Source organism: Phocoena phocoena, chromosome 20 (assembly GCF_963924675.1).
Source record: "Phocoena phocoena chromosome 20, mPhoPho1.1, whole genome shotgun sequence".
NCBI classification, from domain to species: Eukaryota; Metazoa; Chordata; class Mammalia; order Artiodactyla; family Phocoenidae; genus Phocoena; species Phocoena phocoena.
The window spans coordinates 23,553,515-23,580,799 of NC_089238.1; the positions used below are offsets into that span (position 1 = coordinate 23,553,515).

Sequence of the window (27,285 nt, forward strand, 5' to 3'; positions counted from 1 at the left end):
ACTTAGCCTGTCTTCAAGTTTCATCCATGTATTAGCACTTTGTTCCCTTTTTTTTTTTTTTTGTCTGCACCGCACAGCATTCGAAGTCTTAGTTCCCCTACCAGGATCAAACATGTGCCCCCTGCAGTGGAAGCGTGGAGTCCTAGCCACTGGGAAGCCGGGGAATTCCTGCACTTCGTCCCTTTTTATGGCAAAATAACATTCCATTGTATGGTTATACCACTTTTGATTTATCCATTCATCAGGTGATGGACATTTGGGTTGTTTCCACTTTTTGGCTATTATGAATAATGCTGCTCTAAACTTTCATGAGCAAGTTATCGTTTGACATGTTTTCATTTCCCTTGGGTATATACCTAGGGGTAGAATTGCTGAGTCATATGGTAACTCTGTGTTTAACATTTGGAGCGCTTCTAGACTATTTTCCAAAGTAGCTGTGCCATTTTACCTTCCAACCAGAGTGTATGAGGGTTCTAATTTCTCTACATTCTCTCCAACCCTTATTCTTGTCTGTGTTTTGACATTAGCCATCCTAATGGGTATGAGGTGTTATCTCATTGTGGTTTTGATAAGCATTCCTCAAATGACTAATGTTGTTGAGCATCTTTTCATGTGCTTATTGGTATATCTTCTTTGGAGAAATGTCTATTCAGATACTGTGCCCATTTTTTTTTTTTTTTTTTTTTTTTTTTTTGCGGTACGCAGGCCTCTCACTGTTGTGGCCTCTCCCGTTGCGGAGCACAGGCTCCAGACGCGCAGGCTCAGCGGCCATGGCTCACGGGCCTAACCGTTCCGTGGCATGTGGGATCTTCCTGGACCAGGGCATGAACCCGTGTCCCCTGTATCGGCAGGCGAACTCTCAACCACTGCGCCACCAGGGAAGCCCTGTGGCCATTTTTAAATTGGGTTATTTGTCATTTTATTGTTAAGTTGCACGAGTTCTTTATATATTCAAGATAGAGGGTCCCCTACAAGATATTTGCAAATATTTTCTCCCATTCTATGGGCTGTCATTTTGCTTTCTTGATGGTGTCCTTTAAGACACAAAAGCTTATTGCTTTGGCAAAGTCCAATTTATCTCATTTTTTCCTTTGTTACTTATGTTTTGATGTAATTTTGTCTAATACGAAGTCACAAAGATTTACTCTTATATTTTCTTCTAACAGTTTTATATTTTTAACTATTACATTTAACTTTTTAAATCTGTTTTGCATTTATTTTTGTAGGTGGTGTGAAGAAGAGGTCCAGCTTCATTCTTTTGCCTTTGTATATTCACCTATCTCAGTACTTTGTGTGGGGGAAAAAACTATTCTTTTCCCTGTTGAATTGTTTTGGCACCCTTGTCAAAAATCAGTTGACCATAATGTAACAGTTTATTTCTGGACTGATCAGTGGATCAGTCTGTTCCACTGATCTCTGTCTTTATGCCAGCACCACGTTGTCTTAATTACTGTAGCTTCTTCCTTTCAGTCTGGATGCCTTTTATTACTTTTTCTCGCCAAATTTCTCTGACTGGAACTTCCAGTACAATGTTGAATAGAAGTGGCAAGAGTAGACATCATTGTCTTGACTCCTGATCTTTGGAGCATAGCATTCCATCATTGAGTGTGACATTAGCCATGGGTTTTTCATAGATGCCCTTTTTCAGGATGAGGAAGTTCCTGTCTATCCCTAATTTGTTGACTGCCTTTTATCATGAAAGGATGCTGAATTTTGTCAAGTGTTTTCTGTGTCTACTGAGCTGGTCACGTAATTTTTATGTCCTTTGTTCAATTGATATGGTGTATTACAGTAACTGATTTGGGGAGGTTAAACCATTCTTGCATTTGTGGGGTAAGTCCCTTTTGGTCATGGTATGTAATCATTTTTATATGTTACTGGATTTAGTTTGCTAGTATTTTTGTTGAGTAGTTTTGTGTCTGTATTTAGAAAAGATTTTGATTTGTGATTTTCTTCCCTTGCGGTGTCTTTGATTTTGGTATTAAGGTAATACTGGACTGTTAGAATGAGTTGAGAAGTGTCCCTCTATTATTTTTTGGAAAATTTTTGTGAAAGATTGGTTTTAATTCTTCTTTAACTGTTTGGTAGAATTCATCAGTGAAGTCCCATGGTCCTGAACATTTTTTGTGTTGAAAGTTTCAGTCATTACTTGTTACACATCTGTTCATATTTTTGTTCCTCTTTGAGTCAGTTTTGGTAATGTATGTATTTCTAGGAATTTTCCCATATCATCTAGGTTATCTAAATTGTTGGCATACGTTTTTTCAGAGTATTCTCTTGTAATCCTTAAGGTTGCTAGTAATGTTCCTAGTTTCATTCCTGATTTAGTAATTTGAGTCTTCTTTCTTTATTTTTTGGTCAGGCTAGCTAAAGGTTTGTCAACTTTTGAGTTTTTCAAGAATCTACTTGGTTTCATTTATATTCTGTATTGTTTTTCTATACTCTATTTCATTAATTTCCACTCTTAATTTCCTTCCTCTTGCTTGCTTTTGATTTAGTTAGCTCTTTTTCATCTGCTTTCTTAATGTGGAATATAGATTATAGACTGGAGAATTTTCTGTTTATTTTTTAATTAATTAATTAATTTATTTATGGCTTTGTTGGGTCTTCGTTGCAGTGTGTGGGCTTCTCATTGCAGTGGCTTCTCTTGTTGCGGAGCGTGGGCTCTAGGCACGCAGGCTTCAGTAGTTATGGCACGTGGGCTCAGTAGTTGTGGTTCCCGGGCTCTAGAGCACAGGCTCAGTAGTTGTGGCGCATGGGCTTAGTTGCTCAGTGTCACATAGTATCTTCCCAGACTGGGGATCGAACCCATGTCCCCTGCATTGGCAGGCAGATTCTTAACCACTGCGCCACCAGGGAAGTTCCAAGAATTTTCTGTTTTAATGTAAGCAATTACAGTTGTCAATTTCCCTCTGAGCATTGCTTTACCTAAATCCCCTAAGTTTTGGTATGTTGTGTCTTCTTTTTCAATCATCTCATCAGAAAGTACATTAGAAAGTATTTTCTAATTTCCCTTTTCATTTCTTTTCTGACCCATTGGTTACTTAGAAGTGTGTTGTTTAATTTTAGTATGTTTGTGAATTTCTAAAACTTCTTCCTGTTAATTGATTTCTATTGTGGTTGAAATCAATTTCAACTGATTCTATTTGAATAGAATTCTATTTGAATTCTATTTCTAAATTCTGGTATTTCATTCTGTTATGGTTGAAGTATATACTTTGTATGATTTAAATCCTTTTAAATTCACTGATGCTTATTTTATGGCCTAGCATATGAAAGGTATTACATGTGCATTGAGAAGGATGTATATTCTGCTCTTGTTGGATGGAGTGTTCTATAAACATCTATTAGGTCCAGTTGGTTTACAGTGTTTTATAGATACATTTTTGATCATGTCATTTCCTTTTTTTTTTTCAGCTGATGAATTAATTAGTCCTAAAGACATTGATCCTGTTCAGCGTTATGTCCCACTACAGAATCAACGTAATGTGAGCATGAGGTTTTCCAATCAGGTAAAGAGATATATAAAGATATTTTATTTCATAACTTAGACTCATCCAGACATTTAACACTTAATTGAAGAAGAAATTTTATTCTGAATGGGTTTTTATTGTTCCTTCTGAGGGCAAAGCTTTTCTGTCTTCTGGTTAGTTAAGATTTACCTGTGGTAAAGGGCTATTTGTTAATGAGGAAGTATGAGTCAGATGTGTCCCACGAGATGTCTCACAGGTAAACATTTTCACCTTCACAGTGGTTGTGTTTAAGGTGTCAAATGTCTTTGAGAAGATGCAGTATATATGGGTGGCATGGGGACAGATGAGATGGCTCTGTTACTGAAGGGAGTGGGGTTCCATGAAAGGCCCTTCACTTGATGTCTATCCAGTGCTATGTCTCTGTGACAGGACTGAGTGACAGACAGAGTTGTTCTTAGTACTTGGTAACATGTCAGGTGAATAAATAGTTAAAATTTTTTTTTTACATTTAGTACCTATGGATTCAGACTGTGTTGTGTCAACAAAATAAGTGTTTGCAGGATCAGAAGATTGATGTTGACTTGAGCAAACCCTCATGTATTAAATGATACCAGTAATGAGTACTGTTAAAATGAAACTGTAGTGTGAATTGTTGAAATTGCCTGAGGAGACAGGGAATGAACCTGAGTGTGTGCCTGGGATTCCAAGCACACACTTATTAAATTTATTTAATAAGAATAGCATCAGCACTTACAGAAAATATGCTTACGAAATTGAAATACTCCTTTTACTTTAAAAATATATGTATAACACATACACACACACACACAAACACACACATAAATGCTTGTTTTAATGAGAGAAAGGGAGAGCCAACCAGCCTCATTAGTATCATTAGTATTAATAGGTTCTCTCACACTGTTTCTCTGCTTCTTTTGCTGGTCCTCAAACAAAACATCTAGTTACTCTGAGTGGTTCGTAGATGAGAAGCTTTTGGGAGAAAGATGCCTATGTTAATATGTGATAAAAATTTTACACTGGCCTATTAGTTCCCATATAAGGCAGGGATTTGGCCTTTATCTTTATTTACCACTCATCTCTGGAATATATTTACCAGTCGGTAAAGTGGAATATATTTAACTTCATGTTACCTAGTGCTGTGACTCCGAGCCATTTTAAGACTAGTGTGTATCACTTACATAGCATGTGTGATGCACTTCTAGGGTGATGAAATCTCAAAGCCTTTTCTTAGAATATAAAGTGACCTATTGGTTGCAGGTTTGAGATGTGGGGGCAGGAACCAGAGAACATCAAAGCACACAGCTAACAAAATCAACCATTTAAACACTTCATGCTTGACCCATATAAGGTGGGCGTGGGTTATATGTAATTTTTGACATACAATATTCTTGCAACTCTTTCTCTCCCACTCAGGAAGGCAGAGTACAAGTGAGTGAGAGTGAATTTTATAGAGAATTTACTCTAGGTATATTTTTTATATTGAAATCATTTTCTAATGTTGCTACTAAATTATGTGATGTACCTCCCAGGTAGAGTCATATCCTATCTAAGAACCTTGCTCTAGGGTCAGGACAGGGGCTTTTCTCCTGCAGCCATGTTGGGATTACATCCATACATTGTATATAGTTTCTGAGAAGGAAATGATAGGAAAGATTGGCAGCAGAAAATTGCCGGGAGGTGTTATCGCCCCACCCTACTGGCAGCTTGGTTGTGGTGGTATATAAAATAGTGAGGTGCCTTTTCCACTTTCTCAACCATTTAAGCAGTAGCCAAGACCTGGCATGCCCGTATCCATTGTTGGGGCTAGATGGCTTGGCTTGGTGAAATACGGAAGTCAGACAGGGCCCTCTGCCTGAAATGCTGGTGTCAGTGCCCTCTCAATCATGATTGACCAGGTCAGATCTTGAAACTAACTGATCTGTGTGGATTGACCCTGTCAAATGTCAGAAAAAGTAAGTAGAATAGTAAAGTTCAGACATTTCCTGGAAACAAGAGAAATCCCTGACTTCGAAGGAAGTTGTATCTGAGGTCCCCAGCACTCACAGGACTCAGAAGCTGTTATACTCAACACTTACAGTTTATTACAAAAAAAGGAGAGAGGATAAAATTAGTGAAGGCACATGGGTCAAGTCCTGAGGAAACCAGGCACAAGCTTCCAAATATTCTCACCCAGTGGAGTCATGTGAGACACAGTTACCCAGGAGTGATGTGTGACTACATATGCAAAGTGCTGCCAGCTAGGGAAGCTTGCTCAGGCTTGAGCATCAAGGGTGTTTATTGGGGGTCAGTTGTGTAAGCATGTAGCACCTGCATGATTGACCGCAGTTATTGAAGCTCTAACCCCCCCAGAGAAAAAGCAGATGTTCACCATAAATCACATTGTTTGCATAAACCATCTAGACAGACCGGAACAGTATGGCCCAGCACCTCAGGCATGCAAAAACATTCTTATCTGACAGAACATTCCACGAAGCCAGAAAGCCCATCCTGAAAGCATGCCTTTCTTGGGAATTTTCAAGATTTAAACAACCCAGGCCTGCTGGGCCAGCTTATTCCTTCACAGAAAGGTTATGGCAGAAGGAAGTCTTCCAGAATCCAGAGAGCTGTGAGTGTGCCAGAACTGTAGAAAGGTCCACTCCTTCAAGTGTGCATGGGGCTATTGGCACATTGCAAATCCAAAACATTGAGGACTGAATTGGCAGCTGTTGATTTTCTTAACATTACCCTTAGCAAATTTATTTTTGGAAAAGGGAAGTACTTTTGTATCCGGGGTTAAGGCTGAGGTTGGAAAAGGGTATCAGCTGGGATGACCCTCCTCACTACTCTCTCACTAGTCAGGAGTTGCTGTTTTCTCTTGATGTTACTTGGAGAATAAAATTCCCTTTTATAAATAAAGTTTAGAGGAGTAGAAAGAAATGCATTGTTAGCAGTAGCAGATATACTTTATAGTATTGTGAGATTTTGACCAAAAGAAAACAAGAAAACTTTTGCAGACCTCAGAATGTATGTTCCTAGAGACCAGAGACCATGTTTTATTCACTTTTGTAGCTTCAGTATCTGTCATAGTACCATAACACCTGTTATATAGGAGATTCTCAGGGTTTAACTTGAATGTTTGAGTGTGCTTGATGGTATGTGTGGGACGAAGGTATGTCATGGAAAATCGTGGACTTATGCAAATATCCCTAAATCTATTTCTCTAATTCTGACCTCTTTCCTAATATTTAAACTTGAATTTCCAACTACCTGGTGATCGTCTCTCCACAGATCTAGTCTTTAAAACCCAACATTTCTGGATGTATACATAACTCTGTCTCATTGAGTTGTATAGTTTATATATGTACAACTTTTTATATGTAAATTATATCTCAATAACGTGGTTTAAAAATTTTTTTTAATGAAACCCAACATTTCTAATGCCAAATTTATCTTCTCGCTTCAAAGTAGCTCTTTTCTCCATAGTCCCTACCTTGGATAAGGACCATCTTCAATACTCCTTTGGTCTCATGCCAGTAGCTCTTACATTCAGGTGGTTATCATATTGGCTCTGCCTTCAAAGTAGCATCTACATTTGTCTCTTCATATTTATCCCCACTGCCATGTACCACTCAGACTTCATTACTACTCAATGGCATGGTTTTAGTAATCTCTCTCTGTCTTCAGTCTCTCCTCCTGTTTATTCTCTGTGCTTGAGAACACACGATCTTATAAAGTATGGATTCGTTTATGTTGTTTCCTGAAAACCTTCCATGACACTCTATACTGCCTATAGGATAGAGTCTAAATTCCATATCCTCATACAGTCACCTCATTTCTGTGTTTTTCACTTATATCTTACAATTTCTCCAAATTTCTCCCAACCATCCCTGTACTATGATCTCAGCCAATTTGCTGATCTAATATCACAACTCACCTTCACCCACTCCCAGGCCTCCACTCTTAGTACAACCTTCATCCTGAAACCCTGGCCTCTTTTTCATATAGGATCCTTTAAAAGCCTATACAGTTCCTCTTCCTTTAACTACATATAAAAGTTACATAGATGCATTTTGTAAAAAGTGAAATAATATAGAGGAGATTACAATGCAATTACATTGTTACATTTGGTACTATTAACTATGTAATTTCCCCATTTCCAGAAAAGCCTTTCTTTTTTTTTTTAAACCAGATCTGTCTTCTAAATTTTTGAATAATGTAAATGTAACCCTTAAAGAAAGTCATGAGGTAAAAGTCAATTGTGCTTTAAAACTCCTTTAAATATTAAAAACAATATTAATATCAAGAAGTAGGAGACAGATCTAATAAATTTTTATAAATCTATGCAGGGATTAAAAAGACTGTGGTAAATTGACATGAAATGGCACAAGAAGTGGATTATAATAAATGCTCAGTAAACATAAAGTAAAGGGTAGCTCACAGAATGGTGGGTTAAGAATAATCATATTGTATAAAATAAGCTATTTATGAGTACATGTTTTATCATACAAAACTGGCTAGTTCTGGGAAAGGGAGGAGGTGATCATAAAGACTGACTTTTTGAACTTTTATTCATATAATATACACTTGTACCTTTTGTGCATGCTGTTGGTTTGTCATATACTGGTTTGCATTACTACTTTTTTAATAGACCATTTAAAATTAATGCAAAATATTCAAATATAAAATGCCAAGCAGTATAGTAAAAAAAAAAAAAAAAAGTCTATTGTATTTATCCCAACTTCTACCATTTCATCATTCTTTCCTTTTTGAATGTCCCTGCCTTCTTCTGTTGTCATTTTCTTTCTGTTCGCATAGCTTTCTTTAGACATTATTTATGAGTAGGTCTTCTAGCAACAAATTTCTTAGTTTTCCTTTGTCTAATAACGTCTACTTCCTTTTCATTCCTGAAGGCTACTTTCATTAGATGCAGGATTCCTGATTGACAGTTGTTTTCTTTCAGCACTAAGAATGATTGTGTACTTCTGGCCTCCATAGTTTCAGACAAGAAATCCCTTGCCAATTCAAATTTGTGTTCTTCTACAGGTAATATGCCATTTCTCTTGGTCTAAGTCTCCTTATGCCACTGGGTGGACGGCCAGGAGATAACAAACTCAGCTGATGCAGGTGTATCGGCCCACTTGCTGGTTACCCAGGGGTTGGGTAGTCTTGGCACTGCTGAGAAGCTGCTGCTGTAGGCTGCTCAGAATTCCATGCTGGTGCACTGGTTGTGGAGTGGGGGTTGGGATGGCCCTTGGAGCTTCACTGCTGCTATCCTAGATGAATTGGACTGCCCACTAAAGCCTGATTTGTGGAGCAGGGGTCAAGACAGTTCACTGGGGCTTCTTTGCTGATGCTACAGTCGTGTTGGCCCATCAAGTGCCCTGGTTGTAAAACAGAGGTTGGGTGGGCCCACTAGGGCTTTGAAGGTGCTGCTGAAGGCAGATTGACCAACTAGTACCTCAAGTAGAGGAACTAGGGTTGGATCTCCCCACTTGGTCGCTGTTGTGGTTCTTGTTTCCCAGTCCTTTGGCCAGAGAGAACAGACTTTTATTGCTTTTGTGTTTATTTTTTTGTCTACGCCTGATGGTTGTTTCAGGCTGCAGGCCTCTACAGTGCTCAGCCCAGTGTGTATGGGATCTTAGGACTCTCACCACATTGCCATTCTTCAAGTCCTGGGGTTGGTTCTTAGCCAGCCTTCTTTCCAGTTCTCAGAGCCCTTGACTCATTATCCACTGAATTATTTCCAGGGTAAATAATTGTATTTAGAGCAGGAGGGAAAACTGAGTCTGGGCTATCCTGTTCTTTTTTGCCCCCTTTTTTTGTTTGTTTGTTTGTTTGTTTGTTTGTTTTTTGAGGTATGCCGGCCTCTCACTGTTGTGGCCTCTTCCGTTTCGGAGCACAGGCTCTGGACATGCAGGCTCAGCAACCATGGCTCACGGGCCCAGCTGCTCCGCGGCATGTGGGATCTTCCCAGACCGGGGCACGAACCCGTGTCCCCTGCATCGGCAGGCGGACTCTCAACCACTGCGCCACCAGGGAAGCCCTCTTGCCCCTTTTTTTAATGGATAATATTTCTTCATAAGTCTTTCTGTGAATAAAAATTAAGAGTTAAGATCTCTTCTGTTCCTTGAATAGTCTTTTTTTTCTGTAATTTTTAAAAATAATATTTGCTATAATTTATTGAACATTTATTTTTTAATAAAAGCTTTATTGAAATATAATTTACATCCAGTACAATTCACTAATTTAAAGTGTACAATTCAATGGTTTTTAGTGTATTCATCACAATAAATTTTAGAATATTTTCATGACCCCAGGCACTCTCTACTTTCTTCAACCTATCTCTCTCTCCCTACCCCAGCCCTAGGCAACTACTAACCTACTTTCTGTCTATATGGATTTTCCTATTCTGGGTATATCATATAATGTGTGGTATTTTGTGACTAGATTTTTTCACTCCACATGTTTTCAAAGTTCATCAGTGTTGTAGTGTGTATCAGTATTTCAGTCCTTTTATGGCGAAATAACATTTCATTGTGTGTGTATACCACTTTATTTATCCATCCATCTGGTGATGGACATTTGGGTTGTTTCCACTTTTTGGCTATTGTGTCTAATGCTGCCATGAAGTTTTGTGTACACGTTTTTGTGTGACATGTTTTCATTTTTCTTGGATATAATGGAATTGCTGAGTCATATGCTAATTTTATGTTTAATATTTTGAAGGACTGCAGGCTGTTTTTCAAAGCGATTGCACCATTTTGCACTCCTACCAGCAATGTATGAGGGTTCCAATTTCTCTACATTCTTGTTATTATCTGTCTTTTTGATTATAGTCTTTTAGTGTATAAGAAGTGATATATCATTGTGGTTTTGACTTGCATTGCCCTAGTTACTCTAGTTACTAAAGTCATTGAGCATCTATTCATGTATTTTTGGGGCATATGTATATGTATCTCTTTGGACAAATGTCTTTTAAGATATTGTGGTCATTTTAAAATTGGGTTCTTTGTCTTTTTTATTATTGTGTTGTAATAGTTCTTTATGTGTTCTACATATGAGTTCCTTCTATTATTTTGAAATATTTCCTCCCATTTGGTGAACTATTATTCCAATTTCTTGATGGTGTCATTTGAAGCACAGACAATTTGCATTTTGATGAAGTCTGATTTATCTTTTTTTTTTTTGCTGTGCTTTTGGTGTCTAATCCAGGGTCACAAAGATTTCTGCCTGTGTTTTCTTCTAATAATTTTATAGGTTTAGCTCTTACATTTAGGCCTCTGATCCATTTTTAGTTAATTTTTGTACATGGTATGTGGTAGGCATTCAGCTCCATTCTTTGTATGCAGATATCCCGTTGTCAGAGCACCATTTGTTAAATTTCCTGAGTGATCTTTTTCTTTTTTATTATTGTGGTAATATATGCATTACATGATATTTATCATTTTAACCATTCATAAGTGCACAATTCAGTGGCATTAAATAAATTTGCAATGTTGTATAACCATCACTGCTATCTATACCCAAAACATTTTCATCATCCCCAACAAAAACTGTGTACCCATTAAACAGTGACTCCCTCTACTCCCCTCCCTCCAGCTCCTGGTAACCTCTATTCTACTTTCTGTCTTTATGAATTTGTCTATTCAGGTACCTCATATAAGTGGAATCATGCAATATTTGCCTTTCTATATCTGGCTTATTTCACTAAGCGTAATACCCAAGGTAATTTTTATGTTTTACTAATGTGGTGTTTCTCTTTCTTCCCGTTGGTTATTTTTCACATACCTGGTGATCCTCATTTGTTCACTTGTGTATTAGGTGATAGATGATGGTCTGATTATTCTCAGTGTATTAAGTGGTCCTCTCCCCCTGTCCCGCAGCCCCAACAGGGAGTGAGGAAGACGTGATTGGGAGTTTTGTCTCTTGAGGATCCAGTGGGGAACAAACAAGACCCTCATTACTCTTGCCAAATGCCAGAATGTGAAGGGCTTTACTTTGAGGAACCTATTGCCAACACTAAAAGCATTAACTCATCCCAGCCAGTTTGTTCAGTATGTTAAGAGAAAAACCCCGTTTTATTGTTTCATTGCTGACTGTGGCTCCTTGTGTGGGGCCTCAGGCCAGCCACTGTGGCCTTTATCAGTTCTGTGTCACGTCTCACTTCTTCTGTCCAGTGCTTCTGCAAACCAAGTACCCTTCTGGGGCCCCTCTATTTGGTGGATCAACTCCCATACCTGTGGCAGCATTATGGTAATGCTCTAAGTGGTATAGTTTGGTTATATAGGCTTCCTCTGCTCTGCTTTCTTCATTAATGCACTTCTATTTGCCATCTTTTACACTAGAAATGTGCTGAAATATCTGATTTGATACCCCTTTTTTCTTTTTCTCTTTTTTGTTATGGCTTTAGTCTTTTTGTTTTGTTTTATTTTTAGCATCTATATGGTCATTTCTGTGGGATCTGGAGAGGAATGAGAATTGAGTGTATGTGCGAACACCACTCTCTAGAACTAGAAGCCCAGGTCTCACTTACCATGCTTGAGTCTTCTCTCATTGTTTCTGTTAAATATCTTGTTCTCCAGCCACACTCTGTGCTTCTTCAGATCTTGATTGATGAACCTAACACTGGGATTTTAGCAGGGTAGATGTTCACTGAACAGTTGTGATAGCTCCAAGTAGATGCAAACCAAGTAAATTAAATGCCAGAATTATTAAAATTGGTAAAGAAACATGTGAAGGAGAATAATTTATACCAAACTGTTATTTAATCTGTTCTTTAGTCTTGTAGATAAGGTAACAATGCCTGCTCCACTTACCCCTACTTTCCTATGTCACGTTTGATTTGGAAAAGATAAATTATACAAAAGATCATATTATCTAATCATCCTATAAATTACTCCCTGAAAACAAGTCCTAGGGGTTTAGAAGGCTGCTTTCCTATAACCCTTTGCATACACCATGTTATAACACTTATCATGCTATTGTAGTTGTTGTTTTACATGCCTGCCTCTCTGGCAGGGGTACTCAGAGCAGGGAATGTGTCTTATTCTTTTTTGCCTTCTATCAGTCTAGTTTGGTATTTGACAAGGCTAGAGAAAGGAAGTGAGAAAAATAGAAAACCGCTATTGATTGTGCTTCTGATGATTATAGGCAGGTACGAACTGTTTTATATGTATTATGTCTGATTTTAACACTTTTCTGAAATAAATATTATTATACCCACTTTATAGATAGATAATGCAAGTCTCAGAGAGGTTTGGTAATTTTTCCAAGGTCACACAGTTGTCAAGTGGCAGAACCAATATGAAGGTATTAACTGAAGAAGGAAAGGAGGAAGGGATGTCAAGCATGGAAGCAATGATTTTCATAATGGTATGAAGGAGTTAACAGAGGAAATATTTTGCTTCCTGGACAGCCTGGCTCAATATCACATCACAGAAAAATAGTTTCACCTGTGCCTTAGGAGACTGAGAGGTCTGTGGAAATGATCTGAAAAATTAAGTGGAAAGATGTTACATCAGTACAAAATGTATGCTGGGATACATTATATATAACATTTGTAATGTTAAAAGGGTCTAATTGTTACTTTCTTCTTCCCTGTTAGCACTGAGATGAGACCAAGTCCACAAGTCTAACAGTTAGTAATTTTATTAGGGAGTTCCTTCTTCCTTATCCAAAGGAAGATACTTTCCAGAGGCTAGCAAGATTCTTTATTTGAGTGTTTACTCCCCTTCTTTTTTCACCCTAACTTGTTCCTGTTAGGGGGTCCATCATTTTCTGTTGCCTAGGTAATTCTCGTGCTGACTACCTGCTGGTTATCTGTGGATGGGATTTAGACTGTTCACACTGCAGAGCCTCTGCCATGTTAATGTGAGATAGGTCACTTGGAGACTGTTTGTTTTCAGCCTTTACTACTCATTCATATTTGGAAGAAACTGTAAGCAGCTTACTATGTCCATTTCACGGATTCATTGTGTTCTGCATTATGATTTTCCACTGGGGATACGTTGACCCTAAAAAGGACATCCTTTTGTAGCGACTGGGGGCTTTTTGGAGTTCTGTAACAAATGGACTTTATTTTGAAATGTGTGTTATACTAATCAACATATAGAAGATTCTTGGCTTAATAGGAAAACAAACTTAGTATCTTTTTAAATGTTTGCAGGATTCTATCTGAAACTAGCACATTTAACAGGCAATAGAATAAGACCAGCCAGGAATTGGATTTCTTTTCTTAATTTTTAAATCAATCTGCAAAAAATTGAACTTGTTTCTTGAAATAGATATTGAATGCAACAGAATTTTTACATAAATAAGCCATTCTAATATCAACAGAAAAGTCACAGGTAAAAACACTCCGATATGAAAATGCTATTTTAGCATTCAAGAATATAAATAGTAGAGATTTCATATAGACATTCTGCCTAGCAAAACAATTAAGAGCACAGCCTCTGGAGGCACATTGCATGGGTTTGAATCCAAGTTTGGGCAAGTTGATTAAACTCTCTGTGCCTTAGTTTCCTCACATGTGAAATCAGAATAATACCTCATAGATTTGTTAAAGATTTAAATGAGTTAATATAGGTAAAGAGCTTAGAGCAGCCCCTAGTTTATAGTTAAGCACTCAATAAATATTAGCTATTATTATTTGCATTTTGATAGTTTCAATGCAGACATGGTAGTTAATTGAGGTACCCAGCAGTTAATGAAAAGAAAAGTTACAAAGTCGTGTTGCTGTTGTACATGGCTCATGATGGGAATTGAAACTATGAGAGCAGATGATTTTGGAAAGCTAGGCTTAAGGCTTAGTTCTTTGTAAGGGTACAGGTAATGCAGATGGTGGAGTAAAGGGATGTTCAAGGAAGGGCAGGACAGAAGAATCCAGCCAGAAGGTAAAACAGTGTCATTGGATTGAAAGTCTGAAAAATGTTAACTGTGAGACAGTGGTTCGAGAAAGCTGACTACCTAATTAACAGGGGAGAACAGCACAGCATTGGCAGAAACTCAAATGCTGGTGTTTTGACCTTGCATTGTTCACCCCTCGTGTAATCTGGGGAAGATCTCCTAACATTTATGGACCGTAGTTTTCTAATCTATAAAATTATTTGGCTGGGTTTGATTCGTGAATCTCCTTCTAGCACTTTTGTTGCTGGCTTCCATGATCTGGGTTACAGGTAACCTTTGAGTGATTTTAGTACATAGTGTGCCCAAAAGCCAGATTGTAGGGAGTTAAAGAGTGATTAAATGATGGGAGACCATCTGTTCAGGAAGTGAGTTTGCTGCAGTCCAAGACAGGTTATAAACCTCTTCTAATTTAGTAGATTTGTTATACAGCACTCCTAGAATATGGATTTATACCTGCTTCCCTTTGTTATATTCTTGTTTCAGATCTGTTCACAGTTTTTAAAGGTTTATTAGCCTTAGGTGATTTAGGGAAACTTTGCATGAGGCTCAGTTTTATTTGTTCATTCTAATGCTCTGAAATAGTGTAACCAGTTTGAGACATAATTTCTACTTAAAGGATTAAAAAAACTCTACTTCATTAGCTTGACAAAGAAAGAAAGTGCTTGTGTGGGACCAAAAAGCCAAATTTATTTACAAGCATGGGAATGAATTTGAGTGCTGAACAGAAGTTCTTATGATTATCATAATGAAACAGAATAAAATAGTCAAGACATCAGAAATGCTTCTGAAAGTCTAGCCCGCCTATGCCACAATACACAAAGGTTCTCTTCAGGAATACTGTCTGCAGTCTTTAAGGGAAATGAAAGTCTCCTATCAACTAATATTTATACCAGAGCCAATGAAAATTAAATACTTGGTCAAAAACATCCAGAACTTAGAAAAGTTAAATTTGAAGTAAAAAAAAAGAAAAAAGAAAAAATGAGCTTAAACAAATATAATAGCATCATTCTTCTTTTTTTCAATTTTTGGCTGCATTGGGTCTTCGTTGCTGCGCGCGGGCAGTGAGCAGGGGCTACTCTTCATTGCGGTGCGTGAACTTCTCATTGCAGTGGCTTCTCTTGTTACAGAGCACGGGCTCTAAATGCACGGGCTTCAGTAGCTGTGGCTCGTGGGCTCTAGAGCGCAGGCTCAGTAGTTGTAGCTCACGGGCTTAGTTGCTCCGCGGCATGTGGGATCTTCCCAGACCAGGGATCGAACCCGTGTCCCCTGCATTGGCAGGCGGATTCCTAACCACTGCGCCACCAGAGACATGTCATGCTAATTAACCAACTGAACTTGCTAAAATTAAAATTCCAATAATAGGCATGAGATATAATGAAATATTTCATCTATAAGATGAAGACTTCTTATATTCATGGCTGAAATGTAAAAGAGGAAAAATAGACCCAAGCAAGAAAACAAGGTTTATTGTCCAAATTAACGATGTACAAGGAATATTATGATCTAGTATTGTTTTAATGAATCTACTGCAAGTCTCAATTTGTGCCCCTGTTCTGATTCAACACACTGAGCCCACTTATATTCCTGGCATTTTACTCTGAGAACAGAATCCTGTTTATTCATAAATATAAATAAATTTATGAATTTACCTGGGACTTCCTTATTTCCCTTTTTTTCTTATCCTTGAATCTACGAAAAGTTTTTAAAGGTCTATTGATCTTTGAAGAGAAACCTATCCTTTATTTCTATTCTAACCCTCTCTTATTTAATAATCCATATTATGAGGCACTGTCAACCAGAGGACTGGGCTTTGGGAACCCTACTCCCTGACAGTGAGGAGCGGTGTTCTCTCACAAGGTCCTTAGAGAGTTCCAGGTGTTTTTGCCATTGTACTAATAAAATATGAGTATTTTTGCTCAGTTACTTGAAGCAATATTTTACGTTTATGGCATAATCATCATGATAGAGCAGATCATGTGTGTTGAAGCACCCTTGAGAGAATTTATCATTTTCAGTGATACCCAAGCTTTGAATCTGAGAAGTAGACTAGCACATTTAATATGCCAATTAAAATGGATTGATCTACTTTGACAGTCTTTGGAGAAAAGGTCAATATGAAAGGAATGCTTTTTAGTCATAAAAGCTTATTTTCCAAGCTGCAAAGTTTCTAAATTTAGGATGAAAGTCAGTACGTATTTACTAAATCATGTACATATTTATACAGATCTGAGCTAAAAACATATACACTTGTTGGTCTCTCATTTTTCAAATTAATGAAGAAAAGGGGGTTTCATACTTTGTTTTCTGAAAATACAGTTGCATAAAATTTTGTACAAATTATTTTCCTGAAGATTAAAGAATATGAGATATATATGTAATTTTTATTTTTAAGAAGGTGATATAGTATAGTGGCTTTGCATCATACAGGCCTAGCTTATATAAAACCCATTTCTTCTACTTACTAACTCAGTGACCTTGGACAGTTTAATTAATCTCTCTACGCCTCACTTTCTTCATCTATTAAGTAGGGGTAATACTTCATAACTCATGGTGGTTGTATGTAATTAAGTGGTAATATATGTAAAGCTCTTAACAAAATGTCTGACATTATAAGACCTAAATAAATATTATTGCTATTTTTATTTTATTCCACATAACTTATTTTATAAATAATATTACTTTCTCATTAATGAGAATGAGAAAAATCCTAAACAGTCTGGAGAAAAACATTAGATTTTCAACATTTTGGCTATTACTATGCATAGGCTTTCTTATTATGCATAGTCTTACTGGATATTCAGTTTTGCACTCGCTAACACTTATTTATACTATCATAGTTATTTTTCATATTATTTCTATAAAATGTTGTTTTAAATGTCTATATGATGTTTCTTTATTTGGCTATGTCAAGTTTCCTGTATCATATAATGTAATATATGGCTATATCGAGTTTCCTGTATCATATAATGTAATACCCTTTAATGTAATAATTTCTATTCTAGAAGTTTATCCTAATAAGAGCCGATTAAGATTTAATGTATACTGCATTTATAGTGTTTTTAAGACTGCTGTTGTGGCTAAATAGCTTTTCGTTAAAAGGTCTCTACTTACGTATCTGTCCCTAAATGAAATATTTTATATTCTATAGTGTTCATTAGCCAAAGAAAATAAGGCAAGAGATAAGATAAAATGATTTTTCACACTTACATAAAAATGAAAATCACTTTCTAGAAACTTTCCTTCACTAAGACACACTTGATCCAAATGTATTATTATAGACCTTAGCCTAGATTTGGGAATGTTTTATTTTTTAATCAAATGTGTCTATATAAACCATAAAACTACCCATAGCTCTGTAGAGAGGAGTTGATTTCTTCTTGTTTCACCAATAAAGTTCAAAATTATTTGCCATGCCATTATGTTTATTAACTGTACCTCACATACATGGTAGAATATTAAAAGTATATTAAGAGACTATTAAGATTATCAAGAGCATCTTGTTCAATTCCCTCATTTTATAGAGCAGGAAACTGAGATTCAAAGAGAAGTGACATGTCCAAGGTCACACAGGTATATATCCAGTGCTGGAACCCAGGTGTCCTGAAGTGTGGCCTGGTGAGCCATATACACCATGGTGAAAATGCACATTTACTACATGGTATTAGAGAAAATACTATTCGGTGACACTTATTAAAAATGATAAGGCAGACTATTCAGGACTATCGCAATAGGTATACGGACCACTGCAGTGGGATTTTACAATGGGGAAGAGACATTGGACTCAACTCCAAATATAGCACGGGCAAGAGGGAATTTATAGCCAAGGAGCAGGGTGGTGGTCAGTGGATGAAAAATTACTAAGAGAAAATATCACAGGTAAGGGGGATTCTGGCTAAACCAACCAACAGGATTCTTTGATTAAGACAGGCCAGGGTGATCAGATATCACTTGGGGGATGGTAGAGGATGAGGAATCTGAACAGATACAGAGGCTGAACAAATAGATATTGATGGTGAGGGTTCTGGTTAAACTGACTAAGCAGGATTCTTGCTAAAACTGAATTTTACAAGGAAACACACAGATGAGCCTACAAGGAGGTTCAGGAGCCTGACTAAAGTTTGCTTAAGTGAAGAATCACTGCCAGTGGGGCTTATAATATTAATGTCATTTTCCTGTGTCCTCATTGTCCCTTAATTATGACTAAGGTAGATAGTCTTAAGCAGCATATCTTTCATTATTGCAGCTTCCACACAGCAACTAGCATAGTGCTTCTATAGCTAGGCCAACAAATAATCATTTATCAGTCATTTACCAGTAGGAATGTGAAACCTCTATTTAGTTTCTGTCATTCCTTTGTTTTCTCCTACAATGGAAAGTTTTTCATTTATTTTTTTTAGTACTCAGAGAGTTTGACCTTATTAATCATTATATATTAAAATACTTGTATTAACTTTTATAATGTCTATTGATTAAACATTATAGTTGGGCTGTTTTGCAGAAGATAAGTTAAGTTGAATTTTGAAGAATTGGAAAGGATGTAAAGGAAGGATTAGCCTCATTAAGTAAGAAGCCATTTGAATATATTTTTTAGATTATATTCAATTTAGAAAAAATTAAATTTTGAGTATTTGACCCGTTAAATTTCTCTTATCTCTTTGTATGTCTTTGATTAAGACTGTCCCTATACACATGCAAGCCACTGTTTTAATTTGGACAAGTGTTTTTTTTTTAATTTGGAAGATATCAATAGTTGCACTTTAAAAATTAGCCCTGTATTGATAGTTTTGATTTGGCATAGATAAAACTTAACTGTCTGTTGCATTTTCTCAGATTACATTATCCTGTTGTATCCCATACTTCTTAAGAATGTTAAATTAGAAATGTCAGAATATAATGCCTAAGAAATATATCTTTTGAAAATCACTTTCAGTGGCTTAGGAGAAGGCCATATTCATGTAATGCATGCAATTTTATATAATTTCATAAATTTATGAATTTTCATGAGAAAATATTCATATTTTATCCTTAATTATTTTTGTGAGCACCTTATTATTTCCTCAGTCTTATTTAAAACGTCTTCTGTTGTGGGAGTGTGCGGTTTGGAGAGCAAAAGGGACACTGTGGCATGGTCAGATAACTGAACACCGATTATGACTCTTCTATCATTAATCAGAGACTGAAGAAACTAATAAAGTTAGCCCAAGAATACAAGTTAAAGGTGGCAGTGAAGAATAAATAATAGTATGTAGCAGAGCATGAGCCCTTCCTTGCACTGGGTCAAAATTGTTGAAAGTGGGAGATAGAGTTTTAAGTTCTCAGAAGTGTCTGTAAAAATAAAGGTTAAAACTAGGCTAATGGGGCTTCCCTGGTGGCGCAGTGGTTGAGAGTCCGCCTGCTGATGCAGGGGACACGGGTTCGTGCCCCTGTCCAGGAAGATCCCACATGCCACGGAGCGGCTGGGCCCGTGAGCCATGGCCACTGGGCCCGCGCGTCCGGAGCCTGTGCTCCGCAACGGGAGAGGCCACAACAGTGAGAGGCCCGCGTACAGCAAAAAAACACAAAAAAACAAAACTAGGCTAATGGAGGTTAGGGGATTAAGAGGTACAAACTACTATGTATAAAATAAATAGGCAATAAGGATATATTGTACAGCACAGGGAATATAGCCAATATTTTATAATAACTTTAAATGCAGTATAATCTATTAAAATTTTGAATCACTGTGTTATAAACCTGAAACTAATATAATATTGTAAATCAGCTATACTTGAATAAGAAAAAACTAGACTAATGTATTCTAGTACATGCTGAGATACCTCTAATAATGAATGGATCTTTTCTTTTGAATCCCAGGCATTAACTCACCCAACTCTTTTCCCTCCACCTTTATCCTGTTCTATTTTGATATCTATTCTTTCTTCTATATGTCAACCTCTTTCCCTCTACATACTTCTTCTCCTCAGTCTATAGAGATGTTTAATTGTCCCTGACCTTAAAAAAAGAAAGAAAAAAATTCCTCAAGTGTGCCCCTCTGTCACGTTCCCTTCTTTCCTTCCCTTTCAAACATCTTAGAAAAATACTTGCACCATCTCCATTTCTTTAGCTTCCAGTCACTCTTTACCCTATGCAGTCTGACTGCTTATACCACCAGCCTACCAAAATACATGCAAAAGGTTACTCCTGACCTCCTAATTGATAAATCCATTGATCTTTTTTCAGATTTTAGTCTGTTTGTCCTCAAAGATATTCAGCACCATTGAATACTCCCTTCTCCTTTAAACTTTGTAAAAGCATAGAAGTAATCTTTGATTCCTCCATACCTATGTCACTACTTCTCCCCTTCCCAATCCAGTCATGTCAATTCTATTTCCTAAATACTCCTGAGATCTTTTCACTTGCTCCTTCTTCATTCCAACCACTGTCATCTCTCAACTGCAGCGCTCAATGAATCTCCTTGTGTCCACTCTGCCTTCTGCCAATCATGTTTATATAGCAGCCATTACAAGTTAATATATATAAAATGCTTGGGCAGAACCTGGCCTATAGTAGGTACTATATATGTATTTATTACTATTGTTCTAAAAATGTAAATTACATTGAGTCTTTCCTTGTTTGAAACCCTTTTAAAAAGTAGCTTTTCGTTCCACTTAGATGAAAGCCAAATGCCTTGTTTCCTTAGAAGGCCCTTTTGAGCCATAACACCACCCTCACTTCTTATTCTTTTGCTTGCTTGTTATACTCTACATACACTGGTCTCCTCTTAGTTCCTCAAACCCTTCAAGCCTTTTCTTCTCAGGGCCTTTGCTATTCCTTCTGCCTGAGTGTTTGTTACCAGATCTTGTTCCTTCTTGATATTGAATTCAGTCTCAGATTTAATGACACCCCCCAGGAGAATTATTTTCTGACCATTAATCTAAAGTAGCCCTATCTCCAGTTACTCTATTATATCATCCTTTACGTTTATCCTTTTCATTCTTACAGCTCATATACCTTTTTCTATAAAGTCCTTCTCAATTCTCTGAGACTAAATTAGATGCTCCCTCCCTTGCCCTCAAAGCACCCACCGGTTAATAGCATTGTATTTACTATCCTACTGAACTCCATATATAGTTTGTCTTTCCGTTCTATGGTGAGTTCCTGAAGAATAGGAATAACATTTCATCTATCTTTCTGCCATCCCTGGTTCCTACCATGATGTTTGGATGAATGAACAGGTGAACAAACCCTGAGCATTTCTAGTACACAGATTTGTTGCATTGTGATCTCATCAATATGGAAGACATTTAGATTTACTCTGCTAAGAGCGATGGTAGCGTGTGTCCCCCACAGTCAGGTCCCCGGTGAGAATCTACACTAGAAACAGTTTGACCTCAACCAGTGAACATGGCTCTATATAGTTAAAAGCTCGTTGGATTCTAGAGCTTGCTGGGTTCCTCTGTAACTGTTCGGTCTCTAACCCAGCAGCTATAAATCTTACCACAGGTTCTCCCTTGCACTGTTTAATTAGCCCAGTCTTTTTGTTCTTGAGAAGAGCATCTAGTGCTGAAAGAGAAAGTAGTACAGGTTTTTATACTTTTCTCCCTTCAAAGCCTCTCTTAGGTGGCTTTCACATTGTAATAATTGTACATGTGGCCTGTCTATTCATTTCCACTCATACATGGAGTCATGCACTTGGCAATTCTCTAGTGTACTGAAAAGTTTAGTGTTAAGCTAGTAAGATGAGGCAGTCTGATTTGGTAGAGAGAACACTAGACCAAGTTAGTACAGAGACCTGGATTCTATTTCTGGGTCTGCCACTAACTTGCTCAGGACCTGGACCATTTCCCTTGCCTGTACCTCAGTCTCCTCATCCATCAAGTGGATTACTGATTTTTATCAAGGAAACACATTTTTCAGACAAAATCTTAGGCAGAATTTCAGCATAAAAAATAGTTTAAAAGTTGTGCTGGGACTTCCCTGGTGGCTCAGTGGTTGAGAGTCCGCCTGCCGATGCAGGGGACGCGGGTTCGTGTCCCCGTCCAGGAAGATCCCACATGCCGCAGAGCGGCTGGGCCCGTGAGCCATGGCCGCTGAGCCTGCGCGTCCGGAGCCTGTGCTCCGCGACGGGAGAGGCCACAACAGTGAGAGGCCCGCGTACCACAAAAAAAAAAAAAAAAAAAAAAAAAAAAGTTGTGCTGCTCTGGCTGAAGTGGAGTCCTCTCATGGACTCCCTCACACCTTTTTTTATTACCTACTCCCAGATGATAAAAATGGCCCCTTCTACATCTGGCATTTCAACTCAAACACCAGAGAAATGATCTAGTCCGTGCAGGCATCCAAAGGAGAAAAACCAAAAACAAGTTGTCTTGCTATAACTTGCTTCCTTTTCCCCCTTGATTCTAAATAGCTGGTTTCCATTTGTCTACCACTGGAGACCTTTCATTGGTGGTAACCCAATACCTGAGGTCCTTTGAAATGACATGGAAACCCTGAGAGGGAAATGGCTAGATTTTTGGAACCTATACTCCCCTTCTTCTGCCTCTACCTCCCCTATCTCACCCTCATTTTACCAGTCTTTCTCTATGTTGACCACTCTGTTGTGTTTTTATAAGTTTCTCATCATTTGTTCTTCCTGCTGGTTATGATTAAATCTGTGTGAACACCATGAGTCAGGGTTTCTCCACCTGGGCCCATATAGTCATTTTAGCATCGTTTCAAAATAAACAAGACCTTTAGCACAGTCATTTCTTTAAGATAAAAATATAGAAACATTCAGTTACAGCATGTGCTTAGACAGGAGTAAAAACAGTTTAACAAATAAATTTGTTGTGACAAAAGGATGATTAGTAAGTATTCTCTTCCAAGATAATTGCAGTCATTGAAAGGACTGCTCTCAAAAACCATTGCCCGATTTATTCATTCAGGCATTTGAAACTGTGTCTGAGGTCTGGGAATACTTTTTAAAATTCATTTGTTTTCCTCTTAAATAGAAAGTTTGTATAGTCACTAATGCAATGTATAAATACAGGGATCCTAAAGGGCCATTTTCTCCCTGGCCTTCTCTACTCTTAAGCTAAGTTTAGCTTTTTAACCATGCTGTTGTTGGTATTTCCACTTACCACTTTCCTCTGCATCCCTATTCATTTTCTCCAAGTAGCTGCTTTGGCTTGGTTGGAAATGTCAGAATAAGATGCCAGTGTGTTCCAATTAGGATGTGCCTGTGTTCAAACTGCTGTAGCCTGTTACTTGGCTCTTGCAGGAAAAATACTGTGGATATGGTGTCTCCAGTTGGAATTGAGATGTATAAAGCATCTGCCTGGTTTCTTCAGCTAATGAGGTTTTGCTGAAAACAGAGTGTAATGAAAAAATGCTGGATGTTGGCAGGACCTACTGATGAAGGCTAATGAGCATAAATGAGTTTCCCTAAGGCCCCAGAAGCAGAGGCAGAGAATGTTTCAATGCACTGCCCTTGAGGCAAGACCAGCCTTGGGTGGGGTGTGACCCGTTTATTTGTTGGCTTCTTTTATTCTTTCCTTTTCTTCCTCCTCCTGTGTCCTTCTTTCAGTAAAAGACCTATTCAAGCCAGCCACAGTAGATTATTTTATGCAGCATAGGGCATATTAAAAATAAAGCTACTTAGACCAGAGCTTAATACAATGTTGCAAAAATAAGAATTATGAGTTTTACATACTGTATTCATTATTTAATAGAAGAGGTAATTTTTAAATTTAATTGCCAAGAATTTAAGAAATATATTCTATCAAAAAGGAGATAAGAAAATAGGTGTTTTGTAGACACCACTTGGAGTTGAGTTTTCTTCAGACCTGATGTCAAGTGAATGAAGAGTGACTGTTGGTAGAACACAAAGGTTTTTGCTCACCACTCTGCTCCCTGTGACTGTAACCAACTGTGTGTTGGTTAATTTTATGTGTCAACCTGGCTGGGACATGGAGTGCCCAAATATGTGGTCAAACATTATTCTGGATGAGGGTTAAGATGTTTCTGGATGAGATTAACATTCAGATCAGTAGAGTGAGCAGGTCAGGTTGCCCTCCCTAATGTGGGTGGGCCTCATCCCAGGAGGCCTGAGTAGAACAAAGAGGCTGACCCTCCCCCAGGTAAGAGAGGATTCTCCCTGCCTGATGGCCTTCAAACTGGGATATTGGCTTTTTTCCTACCTTTGGACTAGAACTAGGTCTTGAGCCTCCTGGCCTTTGGACTAGAACTACACTGTCAGCTCTCCTGGGTCTCCAGCTTGCCTACTCACCCGGCAGATTGTGGGACTTGCCAGACTTCGTAATTGCCTGAGTCAGTTCTTTATAGTAAATCTCTTTCTTCTCTTTATACATTCACAAACAAATATGTGTGCGCATGCGTGCGTGGACACACACAAGCACGCACGCACACACGCACCCTGTTGGCTCTGTTTCTCTGGAGAACCTGAACTAGTACAAACCACAACAGCAAGCAGCACATAATTCATGCAGTATATGCCATGACAGGCACCATACTGACTTTAGACTTAGACATATCTGCAGTCAGGTTTAAGTTCTACCACCGACCTTTGACAAATTGTTTCACCACTCTTCACTTCAGTTTCCTGATCTTTAAAAATGGGAGTTTTTGTGACAGTACATATGGCAGACTTTTTTTTTTTGCGGTACGTGGGCCTCTCACTGTTGTGGCCTCTCACATTGCGGAGCACAGGCTCCGGACGCGCAGCCTCAGCGCCCATGGCTCACGGACCCAGCCACTCTGCGGCATGTGGGATTTTCCCGGACCGGGGCACGAACCTGTGTCCCCTGTATCAGCAGGCAGACTCTCAACCACTGCGCCACCAGGGAAGCCCTGGCAGACTCTTGAGATATATTAATTCCTTGACATTCTAAATTGGATGACAAAACCAACGTAATCAATAAAATAATAATATAAATCTTATTACTAGGCTGTCATGTTATTTCCATGAATAAGTTATAAATGAACAGAATCTATACATCTTTCTGTGTGCCATTCTCCTAGAAAAGACCCACATGCTTCCTCTGCCCCCTCCCAAAACACTGCCCCCTCCCAAAATCCCATCTTACTGATCTTTTCTGATAACAATCTTCTAGTGCCCCCACATAAGCCAGTGGTAGTAATGCCTCTGAGTGTTTTCGGTTGAGTGGTTGTTCTACTCTTATAAGCAAAATTAAAACCTGATGTTTAATGGTTCCACGATTTAACTATAACCATGTTCAGAGATTTCAGTTGCAAAAGGTTGACTAGCCTTAAATGATAAAAGATGTGAAAAGATGACATTAATAAGTATGGTACATATACAAAATAAGGGTATACTATGCAGTTAAAACAAAATATGAGGGCATGTTCTGTGTACTAATATATGATATATGATTAAGTGGGAAGAAGTGCTGATAGTATGCTACCTTTTGTCTAAAATACGAGAAAGTAAGATTATAGCTTCTTGTTTGCTTTTATAGGCAAAAGGAAACTCTGGAAAGGGGCATAAGTAATCATAGTAATTGCCTGGTTGGTAGGTGGTGGGGTGGATGCATGGGCCACAGGTAGGAGAGAAACTTCACTGAAAACTTTTTCATAATTTAAAAATTCTTGAACGCTATGAATTAATTGTCTATTAAAATTAAATTGAAAAAAAGAACAAGGGGAAGGAAAACCATTAGGGTACATTCACATTTAAATTTCTCTGTATACACTTTGAAAGTTGTATTATATTGTTTTATTTATAGCTCCCAGCTGAAAATCTCCTAGCCTTGTTACTTTGACCTGATTTGGATAATTTGAAAACTAGAATCTAGACAGATGTACATGCAGTGTTTTAATTACCATAGTTTTAAATTTTGAGCAAGATGGGTTGCACTATTAATACAGGTAGTGCCCAGCTCACCAGCAAGTTACACTATAAAAGTTTCTCTTCCACCGTTCACTTAAAAATGATTAAGATAAAAAAAAAAAAAGATTAAGATAGTAAATTTTATGTTATGTGGGGTTTTTTTTTGGTTTTTTTTTCGTGGTACGCGGGCCTCTCACTGTTGTGGCCTCTCCCACTGTGGAGCACAGGCTCCGGACACGCAGGCTCAGCGGCCATGGCTCATGGGCCCAGCCGCTCTGCGGCATGTGGGATCCTCCCACACTGGGGCACGAACCCACGTCCCCTGCATCGGCAGGTGGACTCCCAACAACTGCGCCACCAGGGAAGCCCATGTTATGTGGTTTTCTATCTCAATTTAAAAAACTGTTAAAAAACCCAATATGACTTTATTCATTTATAGAAATGATAGTGGTTTTTTGTTCTGTTCTTTTTTTAAATTTATTTTTGGCTGCATTGGGTCTTCGTTGCTGCGCGTGGGCTTTCTCTCATTGCGGCGAGCAGGGGCTTCTCATTGCGGTGGCTTCTCTTGTTGCGGAGCACGGGCTCTAGGCATGCGGGCTCAGTAGTTGTGGAGCACGGGCTTAGTTGCTCCGCGGCATGTGGGATCTTCCCAGACCAGGGCTCGAACCCGTGTTCCCTGCATTGGCAGGCGGATTCTTAACCACTGCGCCACCAGCGAAGCCCCCGAAATGAAAGTTTTAAATCAGAATATTTTCAACTACACGTTGTTGGTCCTGAATCATGTAGTTTAAATGACTTGTACAATCCTTAATAGCTTATAAAAATATGTATACTTTTAGTTATGATTCTTTCCCTTTGTTAAAAATATCTTGTTCATATTTGCAAATATTTGTCCTTTATGCTCAAGGGAAGATTTGTATATTGCTAATAAAAATGTAACAATACTTTAAAAAAATATTTTTCTTCCAGACCACCGAATGAGTGCCAACTGCCTTCTTTTGGTATAATGTGCTGTGTACGTGCTAAGTGAGAAAAGAGCATGAGGCGTCCGTCAAGGGTGCACTCTGTAATTATACAGAC

At 38.1% G+C, this 27,285-nt stretch overlaps 1 protein-coding gene across 1 annotated transcript in view; it reads left to right on the top strand.

Annotated features, from left to right (window-relative positions):
* Window positions 1-27,285, top strand: part of PHKB (phosphorylase kinase regulatory subunit beta) — a 217,961-nt gene that overhangs the window by 126,223 nt on the left and 64,453 nt on the right. The window contains exon 14 of the mRNA XM_065898359.1: window positions 3,418-3,512. Coding sequence (XP_065754431.1) covers window positions 3,418-3,512 — 95 coding nt within the window. The remainder of the gene's footprint in view (window positions 1-3,417; window positions 3,513-27,285) is intronic.